The following is a 12,841-nucleotide window of genomic DNA, read 5'->3' on the forward strand; positions in this document are numbered from 1 at the left end:
GGGCCTATCATGGGGAGGGGGGAGGGGGGAGGGATTGCATTGGGAGTTATACCTGATATAAATGATGAATTGATGGGTGCTGACGAGTTGATGGGTGCAGCACACCAACATGGCACAAGTATACATATGTAACAAACCTGCACGTTGTGCACATGTACCCTAGAACTTAAAGTATAATTAAAAAACAAAAAAAACACTAAAATATTTGTTCAAAGAAAATGCACTATTACACTACATAGGGGAATAAAATCTATCAGTCTTGTGTCTACCAAATATACAAAACTCAATTTAACATAGTTGATTCTTTAACTGGTAGTGATAAAGTTCTACATTTCAAAAATTATCTAAGGAGAGAGGAAAGGCTGAAATAAAGTATTTTAATAAACTCCCGATATAAAAAAGTACAAAACAGATCAGAGATAAAGGTATTAAATCAAAGCAATCAATACTAAAAATCTTTTAAAATTTCACTTTACGGCTAAGATATCAATATACATATTACTTGGGTTACATGCTTTATTTTCACATTAGATATTGACTCAGAAATAACAAAGGTAAGTATTTCTGAAGAAACAGTAACAAACTAAAGTGATGAACACTTTACTGAATTATGTAAAGAGAAAAAAATGCATTAGAAAGTTTCATTTAAAAATCTCAAATTTTGACCAAGATTTCATAACCACAAGTATCTAAAATATATATTTTAATAAAGTCAATATAGTCTATTTCAAACACCAAATTACGTAACAAAAATTACAACAATTATCTGAGTGTAGTATAGGCAATAGCAATTTGTATAATCCAGTAAGAGGAAGCTATAATGAATGTGAAAATAGACAACAGCAGTTATGATGCATCGTCTATAAATAGCGGCAACCCTGGGATATATCTGACAAAGAAAGTAAGGCAAAGCACATTCTAATACAATTATTCTTAACATATTATTAAAAACCAGTAACAGAAAACTCTCACTGGATGCTTTCAATAATGTACTCTCTAAATTCTATGAAATCATATAAAACACTCTGTAAAGTTAGCCCAAAGATGTCTTTGTAAGGAAAAAATTGCTATATATACCTGGCATATTAAACAAAGTGATCAGAATACTTCTATTTTGTTTTCCCACTACCTCTTTAACATTTATTTGAGAGATACTTTTTCTGTGTCCCTGGATGTAAATTACATTAGGCCCCATGAGTCTTATTCCATTTTTCTTACATTCATCCACAAATATAGTCTCAATTAGAATGTCCTCTTTTTTTCTCAACACTCAGTCTTTGTTGAAAAGTAACATTTGCACATACTTCCCTGCCCCGCCTCAATTCCCCTCGGCTCCCAGGCTAGAGTATGGTTACAGGCAGTAGCAGGTGGCTGGTTCCTCTTCCCCAATACTCCCACCTCCTGTGGCTAATTGTAGCTTCAGGGCCCTACTGAAATACTAGAAGTTTGTATCTAACTGGTGCCATTGTAAGGTGGTGCCAAGCTCTCCAGGGTTGACAGATATTTAAAGCTCTTTTTCTCAACTTGGCTTTAGCAGAGACTCCCAACTTCATGGGTAGTCTCTCATCAGCAGGCCCAGCAACATAACCTTTGGGGCCCAGTGCAAAATAAAGTATAGGGCCCTTTGTTAAAAAATTATCAAGAATTCTAAGATAGCAACTACAGAACATTAAATCAAGTATGACGCCCTGTGTAACTGAGAAGGCTGCATGCCCATGAAGCCAGCCCTGCTCACCTGCAGTTCCACTAATCTAGTAAATGTATTCTATTCTTCTCACTCTCTCCACATCCTCTAGCAATGTGGAAACTTCAGATTCCTTTCTGCTGACATCCCATCATCCCTCTAGGTGGCCTTACTGAACAGGATCTAGGATACCTCCTATACCAACCCACTCTTACCACTGGCATTGCTCATTTCTGGATCTAACAAACTCTGAGAGTGTTGCTGATTCCGTCTGCAGCAACTGTCCTTCATTCTTTCCTCCCTATAGCACAAACTGATACTCCTCCCTACCTTTGGGATGAATCTACTGTTGATCACTCTCTCCCAGAAACATGTGATCACTTTCTAAAACGCTAGCAACTCTCCTCTTCTCTGTCCTAACACCTTAGACTGAGTGCCACAGTCTCTGAAACATGTTAGATACCTGTTCATATGCTTCTAGACACATGCTTCCAGGACCCCAGAGGACACAGACTGAAGCCTCCCTCTCTCTGGTAGCACTCCCTTCCTCAACTTTGTGTGTATCTGTCTATAGAAACATGCCAGGGGGAAAAGGGCGAGGCAACAGGCCTCTCCAAAGAAATGTCTTCAAGAATCCTTTTCTAACTCCACTCTTCTGATGTTTTTTTTTTTTTTTTTTAATTTCAAGTTTAACTTTAGATACAGAGGGTACATGTGCAGGTTTGCTCCATGGGCATATTGCACCCAGTTAGGGGGCATAATACAATACCTAATAGGCAGTTTATCAACCCCTGTCCCACTCCTTCACCCCCAATGGTCCACAGTGTCTGTTGTTCCCATGTTTATGTTCATGTGTGCTCAATCTTTAGCTCCCACTTGCAAGTGAGAACATGCAGTATTTGATTTTCTGTCCCTGTGTTAATTCACTTAGAATTATGGCCTTCAGTTCCATCCATGCTGCTGCAAGGGACATGATTTTGTTCTTTTTTTATGGCTGTATAGTATTTCCATGGCAGATATGTACCACATTTTTTTTTTTTAATCTAATCCACTCTATGGGCACCGAGGTTGATTCCATGTCTCTGCATTGTGAATAGTGCGGTGATAAACACACGAATGCATGTGTCTTTATGGTAGGATGACCTATTTTCCTTTGAGTATATACTCAGTAATGGGATTGCTGAGTCAAATGGTAGCTTTAAGTTGAGAAATCTACAAACTGCTTTCCACAGTGGCTGAAGTAATTTACATCCCCACCAACAGGACATGAGCATTTAAGCATTCACTTTTCTCTGCAGCTTCACCAGCATCTGTTATTTTTGTTGTTACTGTTTGTTTGTTTGTTTGTTTGAGACAGGGTCTGACTCTGTGGCCCAGGAGAGAGTGAGAGGGCAAGATCTCAGCTCATTGCAGTCTAAACTTCCCGAGCTCAAGCGATTCTCCCACTTCAGCCTCCCAAGTAGCTGGGACTACAGGTGCATGCCACTACGCCTGGCTAATTTTTTTTGTAGAGATGAGGTTTTGCCAAGTTGTTCGGGCTGGTCTTGAACTCCTGGGCTCAAGTGATCCACCCGCTTTGGCCTCCCAAAGTGCTGGGATTACAGGCATAAGCCACCACATCCAGCCTGTTATTTTTTGACTTTTTAATAATAGCCATTCTGCCTGATGTGAGATGGTGTTCAGTGTGGTTTTTATTTGCATTTCTCTGATGATTAATAGGGATGTGCATTTTTTCATATGTTTGTTGGCCACTTGTATGTCTTCTTTTGAGAAGTGTTTGTTAATGTCCTTCAACTATTCATTAATGGGGTTATGTTTCTTGCTTAATGATTTAAGTTCCTTATCGATTCTGGATATAAGACCTCTGTCAGATGCATAGTTTGTGAATATTTTCTCCCATACTGTAGGTTGTCTGTTTACTCTGTACATAGTTTCTTTTGCTGTGCAGAAGCTCTTTAATTAGGTTCCACTTGTCAATTTTTGTTTGTCTTGCAATTGCTTTTGGATGCTTAGCCAAAAAATTCATTGCCAAGGCCGATGTCAAAAAAGGTATTTCCTAGGTTTTCTTTTAGAATTTTAATAGCTTGGGGTCTTGCATTTAAATATTTAATCCATCTTGAGTTAGTTTGTATATATGCTGAAAGGTAAGGGTCTAATTTCATTCTTCTGCAAATGACTAGTCAGTTGACCCAAAGCAATTTATTGAATAGGGAGTCCTTTCTCCATTGCTTGTTTTTGTCAACCTTGTCAAGTATCAGATTGTTGTAGGTGTACAGCTTTCTGAGTTTTCTATCATATTCCATTGGTCAGTGTGTCTGTTTTTGTACTAGTACCAATGAATTCCCTCCGTATTTGCTTGCCCTTCACTTATTTAGTTTAGTTTGGTGGGATACGAAATTCTTGGTCAGAATTTCTTTTCATTAAGGATACTTCAGAACAAGAAAATAAAGAAAAGAAAAAAGAAAAAAAGGATGCTGAAAATAGGCACCAAACTCTTCTGCTTCTAGCTTGTAAAATTTCTGTGGAGAGGTCTGCTGCTAGCCTGATGGGATTCCTCTGTATGTGATTTGACCCTTCTCTCTAGTTGCCTTTAAGATTTCTTCTTTTGCATTGACCTTGGTAAACCTCATGACTATGTGCCCTGGGGATGATCATCTTGTACAGTACATAGCTGGGGTTTTCTGTATTTCTTGGATTTCTATGTCAATCTCTTTAGCAAATTTAGGAAAATTTTTGTGGACTAATATACATTTTTCAAGTTGCTTATCCTCTCTCAGGAATGCCAACGAGTTGTAGATTTGGTCTCTTTACATAATCCCATATTTCTCAGAGGTTTTGTTCATTTAAAAATTCATTTTCATTATTTTGGTGTCTGACTGAATTGATTAAAAGAACCAGTTTTTGAGCTCTGAAATTCTTTCCTCAGCTTGATGTACTCTTCTTTTAATACTTCCAATTGTATTATGAAATTCTTGTAGTGATTTTTTCAGCTCTAGAAGTTCGGTTTGGTTCTTTCTTAAAATGACTATTTCACATTTCAGCTCTTGGATTATTTTACTGGATTCCTTGGATTGGGTTTCAACTTTCCCCCAAATCTTGATAAGCTTCCTTGCCATCCAGACTCTGAATCCTATGTCTTTCATTTCAGTCACTTCAGATTAGTTACGAACCATTGCTGGGGAACCAGTAGGCTACATTTGGAGGTACAGGGACACTCTGGCTGCTTGAATTGCCAGAGTTCTTGTGCTGATTCTTTCTCATCTGGGAGGGTTGGTAATATGGCTTGGATCTGTGTCCCAGCCCAAATCTCACGTTGAACTGTAATCCCAAGTGTTGGAAGTGGGGCCTGGTGGGAGGTGATTGGATCATGGAGTCAGAGTTCTCATGAATGGTTTAGCACCATTCACCCTTGGTACTATACACTGAGTAAGTTCTCATGAGATCTGGTTTTCAAAAGTGTGTGGTACTTCCCCCCTCTCTCTCTTGCTCCTGCTCTGACCATGTAAGATGTGCCTGCTTCCCCTTTGCCTTCCACCATGATTGTAAGTTTCCTGAGGTCTCCCCAGAAGCAGAAGCCACTATGCTTACTGTACAGCCTGTGGAACCATAAGCCAATTAAAACCTTTTGTTTATAAATGACCCAATCTCAGGTATTTCTTTACAGCAATGCAACAGACTAATACAGTTGGTGTTCCTTTAACTGTGGTATAAATTGACTATAGTCAGTTGGTTTATTTCTGGATGCTTCCAAAGAGTCAGGGCTCTGTACAGGATCTTTATGTGTAGGTAAATTCTTGCACTTGGTTTCACAGGTGTATATTTTAGCAAGATAATTTTTAGTGGTGTAGTTTGGGCTACAATCCAGTTGATAGTGCATAAGAGTAACAGTGGGCACCTAGGCTAACACTTAGCCACATGGCTCTTTTGTACTTCTTCATATTCACAGGCATTCTCTTCAGTGGTGATGGCGGGGACAGGATAGAAATGACCCCCTCACCAGCTCTGCTCCAGGGCCTTAGGGAAGCCCCCTCTGATCATTCGCTCCATGCCCACATTACTTTTGTTAGGTGATTTGGGTTGTGGGGTCTCCTTGTGCAGGGGCTATGGCAGGGAGATATGCCAAAACCTTTCTGGACTGGCCCTGCAAAGGGAGGCATGCCCCACTCTTGTCCTTGCCCAGGAACCCATGTGCCTCACCCCTCTCAGCTCTTGAGGGTAGGGACTCCTCCCCAACTCAAGTGCCAGCCACAGATTTCAGCTCCATACTCCTGAGTTGTATGCCACAGCCCTGGGGGTACTGGAATGTCCCATGGCTCAGGGTTGAGTTCAGGTTATCCTGGAGGATCTTATATGCTACACAGCAATCTCTCTTGATCTGATATCTCACTTTGGAATCTGATATGTAGTATCTTAGCCCAACTGTCGGTTTTATATCCAGATCACATTTTATCACATATAATAAAACTTTCAAATAAAGACTTTTATAAATGTCTATTTTAATATATCCATCTTCCCCATACTGCCAGCTGTTTACCATAGAAATATGGCATACCTTTTATTCCTTTATAATTACTGGATGTCAAATGTTTTTTCAAGAACAAATTGGATTGACAGCACTTTAAGGTTTACAAAGGCATGTGTAAACATTACTTCATTATTCAAACGCCACAAGAATGTAAAATAGGTATTCTGATCTCCTCTACTACAGAAAAAGAAAAGAGCTTTAAATAGTTTAACTGGCTGAAGGTTTCACAGGTAGTAAATGGTAGAACCAGAACATGGGCTCTTAGAGAAAATAATTCTGTGGCGTACTACTGGTAAAGGTGGGGCGGGGGAGTGGGCTGGCGGGGACAGGTATACATGGGTATTACTGAACTGCAAGCTAATTTCTTCATCTGTCAAATAGGGTTATTGTGATTAATAAATAAGTTAATAAGAATAAAGCACGTATAACAGTACCTAGCACAGACTAAGTGCTACAGTTTGCTATTATTACAACTATTATTAATTTGTTCTATTCCAGGTCAGATTTAATTTCCCAGTATTAATAAAAATCAACAAATAATATTGAAAAGTAACCAATAATAAGTTAGGGGAAAACAGTGTCTACTTCTCCAGTTCACAAACTGAAGGGCATGTTATAGGTACTATGTGTGGCTTCTATGGCTCACCAGTTACCAAGATCATAAAGACCTTTGTTATATATAAAAATGGGGCAAACAAAACAAAAGAGTGAACTACAATTAGTTGGCCACATTATTATTATTTGTCCATTCATTCAAAACCATTTATAGAGAACCCCAGGCAGACTGACAGAGCAAGGAAGCAAAAATGAACAGAAATAACCCAACATAAGAAGCTCTTAAATGTGCTCTACAGTAATGCCACCAAAGCCAAAAAAAAAGTCCTAATTCCATATTTCATTGTCAAAATGCCTAAAGTGAACAACTAACATTCTCATGGGTTACTACGGTAAAAACAAGAGTTACTTCAGGGCTGTGTAGGATAATTTCTTCTAACCATGTAAAACTGAAATAATGACAGTTTAACAAAATAATAAGGATATGATAAAAAAAATCCAAACACTATCATAAGATATAAAATGAAAAATTATCCTCTACCATCCCTTAAAACCCCCAGTCCCTTTCTCCAAATAACTGCCATTATATTTCTTCTATATCTTTCCATATAATTATATCTTTGTGCTTTAAGCATATGCAGAAACACACATGGTGCATTTAGAGATATATATTCTTAAAAATTCATACCACATATATGAACATTCCATTAGAATTATATCATACATCCTGTTCTGCAGTTTGCCCTCACTCTCACTTAAACATGTATCTTGACAAATTTTCCCTACCAGCATGTAAAACTTTCAGATTGATATATGTAAATTGGTATCTGAAAATAGCTTGTTAGGTCATAAGTTACTAGAAATCCCTCTTAAAGAATGTTGAATTGAAATGAGAATGACCGAAACGTTCACTATTAACATTTTTGTCACAATTGAGTAGCTAAATTTAATTCTAATACAATTTGTTTCACCAAGAAACAAAAATGTACATCCTACTATAATTCAACTTTTAAAACTGTAATCTTTTTTCCCCAAACATCGACAAAGTTCTGCTGTAGTCTATAGATTTATGTTGCTCTATATCCACCACAAACCCAAAATACAAAGTGTATCAAGAAGCCACAGTAGAAGACAATGAAACAACAAGAATTCAATCGAATATTACTAAGTAAAAAGCCTTCATGTCAAAGAAAGATAAAATATCAATTTTTCATGATCATAATTATAACATGATCTTACCATACAGACTTTTAATGCAAGCAGTGCTAGTCTCAACAGACTTGAGAGCTTCCCACTCCAACTGCCCTGTTGAGATGCCACTTGTAGACTCTTTCTGTAACACATCTCTGCAGCTCTCATCATTCCTTGGGACTGATACACATGTGCCAGCCACTAAGAAACAAAAAGGGAGAAGGAGGCAAAGGATTTTAGTTTACTATACAGTCTGTTACCCCTGCTTCCAACAAATTCAATAAACTTTGATGTAGTAAAACTATGTTTTTAGTTATTGGTAAGTTCTGTGCCCAAAAAACAATTACAGGTCAAAAAAGGGCTATCATATTGCCAATTCTTTTTTTTTTTTTTTTTTTTTTTTTTTTTTTTGAGACGAGCTCTCTCTCCTGTCGCCAGGCTCGGAGTGCAAGGTGGCGCGATCCCTCGGCTCACCTGCAAGGGCTCCGGGCGCTCCCGAGGTCATGCCATTCTCCTCTCAGTCCGCGCGAGTAGCTGGACTACAGGCTCCCGGCCACCCGCGCGGGCTAATTTTTTTTTGTACTTTTTTTAGTAGAGCAGGGGTTTCACTGTGTAGGATGATCTCAATCTCCTGACCTCGTGATCTGCCCACCTTGGCCTCCCAAAGTGCTGGGATTACAGGCCTGAGCCACCATGCCTGGCTCATATTGCCAATTCTTTTAACAAGAGCTGACTATTAACAAATCAATTCCAGCAATATATAAAAACAATAACATATAATTATCAACTAGGGCTTATTCTGAGAATGCAAAGTTGGCCTAATATTTGAAAATCAATGTAATCCACCACATTAACAGAATAAAGAAAAAGATTAATAGATGCCATAAAAAAGTTTTAATAAAATTCAAGACCCATTTATTTAAGAAAAAATTCTCTTAGCGTATTCCAAGTAGAATCTTCTTAATCTGATAAGGATATTTATAAAAATTTCTACCAAACACCATACTTAGTAATGAAATAGTCAATGTTTTCTACCTGAGGTAAGAAGGCAAGAATGTTTACTTAGCACCACTTTTAACATTGTATTAAAGGTTCCAGACAGTACAATAAAGCAGAACAAATAAACAAAAAACTTTAATATGTAAATATTGGGAAGAAAAAGGTAAAAGGGGCCTAACTCTCTATATACAAAATCCAAAACCTTTCAAAGAATAAGTGAATTTAGCAAGGTCCTGCTAAGTCAACATATAAAAATCAACTGAATTTTTAAATGTTTGGAGATAATTTAAACACATACACAATGGAACAACAACAAAAAATACCAAATACCTAGAAATAAATTTAACACAAAAGTATAAAAGACCTCTAAGTTGAAAATTGCAAAACAATGCTGTGAGAAATTTCAAACTTAATAGAGGAATATACCACATTTGTGGACAGAAAATATTCAGTAGAGTATTACTTTGTCAGTTGTCCCCAAATTAAACTGTAGATTCTAAACAATCTCAATTAAGGTCCCAGCAGAGCTTTTTTGGGTGAGAATTAACAATTTACTGTAGACCCTCCCCTTAACTGTGGTTTCAGTTACCTGTGGTACAATACAATAAAATACTCTGAGAGAAAGAGGGAGACCACATTCACATAACTTTTATTATAATATATTGTTATAACTGTTTTATTATTAGTTATTGTTGTTAATCTCTTATTGTGCCTGATTTATAAACTTTATCATAGGTATGTATGTATGTATAGGAAAAAATAATATGTATTTATTTTTATACACACACACACACATATATATAGTTCATTACTATTTGCAGTTTCAGGCATCTACTAGGGGTGCTAGGACATCTCCCCTGCAGATAAGGTGGGACTACTGCATTTGGAAATGCAAAGGACCTAAGACAAACTTGAAGGAGAACAAAAAGTTGGAGGTTTTAATGTTACCACATATCAAGACTAATTATAAAGCTATACTCAAGAATAAAAAACAAAAGAATAAACAAATAGACCAATGGAAAATAATAAGGAGGACTGGAAGACCCACACATTGATTTATGACAAAGGCATCACCGTAATTCAATGGAGACCGAATAGTCTTTTCAAAGATTGCTACTATGTTATGTATGGATAAAAATAAATCTTAACTCCTGCAATATTCACAAAGATTAATCCAGGATAAATTATAGACCTAAACATGAAAAGTAGAACAATAAAATTTCTAAAACAAAACATAAAAAAAAACTTCATGAACCTAGAGTAAGCAAAAAGTTCTTGAATAGAATATCCCAATAAAGCATAAACCATAATCAGACTTCATTAGAATTAAGAACTGTTCATCAAAAAAATAACATTAATAAAGGCAGCCATAGGTATAAGAAAATATTTTCAATATAAATATCCAAAAATGTGCTCGGATTCAGGAAATATAACAAATTCCAATAATTCAGTAAGTAAAAAATGAATAGTCCATTAAAAATTATGCAAAGCACTTTACATAGAGGATATCCAAAGGCTCAATAAGCATATGAAAAGTTGTTTGATGTCATTAGATATCAGGTAAACACAAGTTAAAATCACCAAAAGATATTATTACCCACATATTCACCAAAATGGGGAAAAAACACAACAATCTGGCAATATCAGCACTTGGAATTCTCATGCACTGCTGGTGCAAGTGTAAACTGGTATAACCATTTTAGATAACTCTTTGGCAGGATCTACTAAAGTAACCGTACATATGCTCTATGTCCCACCAAAAAACATGTCCAAGGATGGTCACAGCAGCATTATTCATACCAGACAAAACCTGGAAACACCCAAATGCCCATCAACAGTAAAATGAATAAATATTATAGTATGTTCATAAAATGAAATGAAATAAGTATGGCTACATGAAACCACCAAATGAATCTCACAGACATCCTGTTGAGTGAAAGTAACCAGACACAAAAGAGTACTACTCCACTGACACAAAGTTCAAAAACAGGAAAAACTAGAAGTCAGAATAGAGGTTTTCCTTGTATTGGGGTAGGGGGAGTCAAGCAAGGAGATCAACTGACAGAGGCCTGGGGGAGGCAGTTGGGTTGTTAGAACTGTTCTGTATCTTGATATGGGAGGTGTTAAACAGACATGCCATATTTAATGAGTAGTACTTTAAAGATTTTTTACACTTTATTCCTTGTGAATTATACCATAATATAAAAGAAAACACACATGTACACACACACATGCAATCTCTTAAGACTTTACTTACTGATACGGTTTGGCTGTGTCCCCACCCAAATCTCATCTTGAATTCCCATGTGTTATGGGAAGGACCTGGTAGAAGGTAACTGAATCATGAGGGGAGGTCTTTCCTGTGCTGTTCTCATGATAGCGAATAAGTCTCACAAGATCTGATAGTTTTAAAAAGGGGAGTTTCCCCATACAAGCTCTCTCTCATGTTGGCCACCATGTGAGACATGCATTCTGCCTTCCATCATGATTGCAAGGCCTCCCCAGCCACGGAGAACTATAAGTCCATTAAACCTCCTTTTCTGTAAATTGCCCAGTCTTGGGTATGTCTTTATCAGCAGTGTGAAAATGGACTAATACACTTATGATATAATTTATCCTTCAATTTTTCCCTTGTAGTTTGACAATGTATTTCTCCCTTTGATAATGAATATGAAATCAACAACGTCTAGCTGTTAAGTATCTAAGGTCAACTAGACGTTCTAAGGTCAACTAGATGTTGATCTTAAATCCTAAATCTCATATGGAAAACTTACTCTAAGAAAGTGGAAAAAAGAATTACAGTAAAATGGAGGCTTAGTTTTCATAATCCAGTAATTTTATGCCAAATAATTTTTTCAAATTATCTAAAGCAGGGATATAAAAAAGCTGGCATAATAAAAGATCAGAATAAAAAACAAATTATAGTAAGATAATAAGCTTCTATAAATCTATATCAAAAAGCGCCTTTGATACTTTCTCTGGGGCACAGAGAAAATATAATTGTATAAAATAATTATGTGCTTCCTTGTATTTTAATATCAATAAGAACAAAGCACACAGTGATCATTGTACATTTGTCACTGTGGATAACCAGAGCCACCTGAAAGAGCAGATGATCTGTTGATTCAAGCATCAATCCTGAAAATAATTATTTCTAAAAGCACTAAATACAGGTTATCTGTAAAGTAGCTAGGGAGAAACTATACACATCCCCTCTAAAGGCAGAGTTAAACACCATTATGATACCCTTATTATAAAATGTCTATAACATATCAACCCATATAAAAGACAGTATTTTCATCATTGTTTTAAAGTGAGAAAATTTATAATCAATAACTTAAAAAGCTTTAAATCATCATTGTAGCAGATCCTACATTAGTATTAAACTTCCTTAGCTCCTCTAACCACACTACCTTTTTTAGACCTTGAAACTGAGAGATAACATGGTGAGAATGACAGCAAATCAAATAAAGATGGAGCATAGCCCTGACATTAACTAATATTATGAAGTGTTTTAATTAAGGACTCAGGAAAGAAAGGAGAAAACTTACCTGCCAAGCTGGAACAGAGGTTGAGTTGGACATGACTGTTTTTTGTAATTCTTCAAGTACAGCATCTGGGAGTGGCTTTTGTGACTCCAGGAGTGGTTTACACTGAACTTGTCTCAAAAGTAAGATAACGGCTGGCTGATCAGGGTTACTTTTTAAATTCTAGAAATCAAATCCCAAATAGGAATACATCAAATAGGTTCTTAAGTGTTAAAAGTAAAAGGCATATTCTCCAAGTTGGGAAAATAAAATTCTGAATGTTTATACCTTTTCTTATTAAACAGTAAACAACTGCAAAAACTAAATAAACAAAACAATGAACAGCTTGTAAATATCAAA

General features: G+C 36.6%; 1 protein-coding gene across 1 annotated transcript in view; it reads right to left on the reverse strand.

The window, feature by feature from the left end:
* Positions 1–12,841, reverse strand: part of SKIC3 (SKI3 subunit of superkiller complex) — a 98,637-nt gene that overhangs the window by 12,957 nt on the left and 72,839 nt on the right. Inside the window, 2 exon segments of the mRNA XM_017859658.1 lie at positions 8,004–8,156; positions 12,506–12,664. Coding sequence (XP_017715147.1) covers positions 8,004–8,156; positions 12,506–12,664 — 312 coding nt within the window.

This window comes from Rhinopithecus bieti, unplaced genomic scaffold (genome assembly GCF_001698545.2).
Source record: "Rhinopithecus bieti isolate Rb0 unplaced genomic scaffold, ASM169854v2 scaffold_50384, whole genome shotgun sequence".
Taxonomy (NCBI): Eukaryota; Metazoa; Chordata; class Mammalia; order Primates; family Cercopithecidae; genus Rhinopithecus; species Rhinopithecus bieti.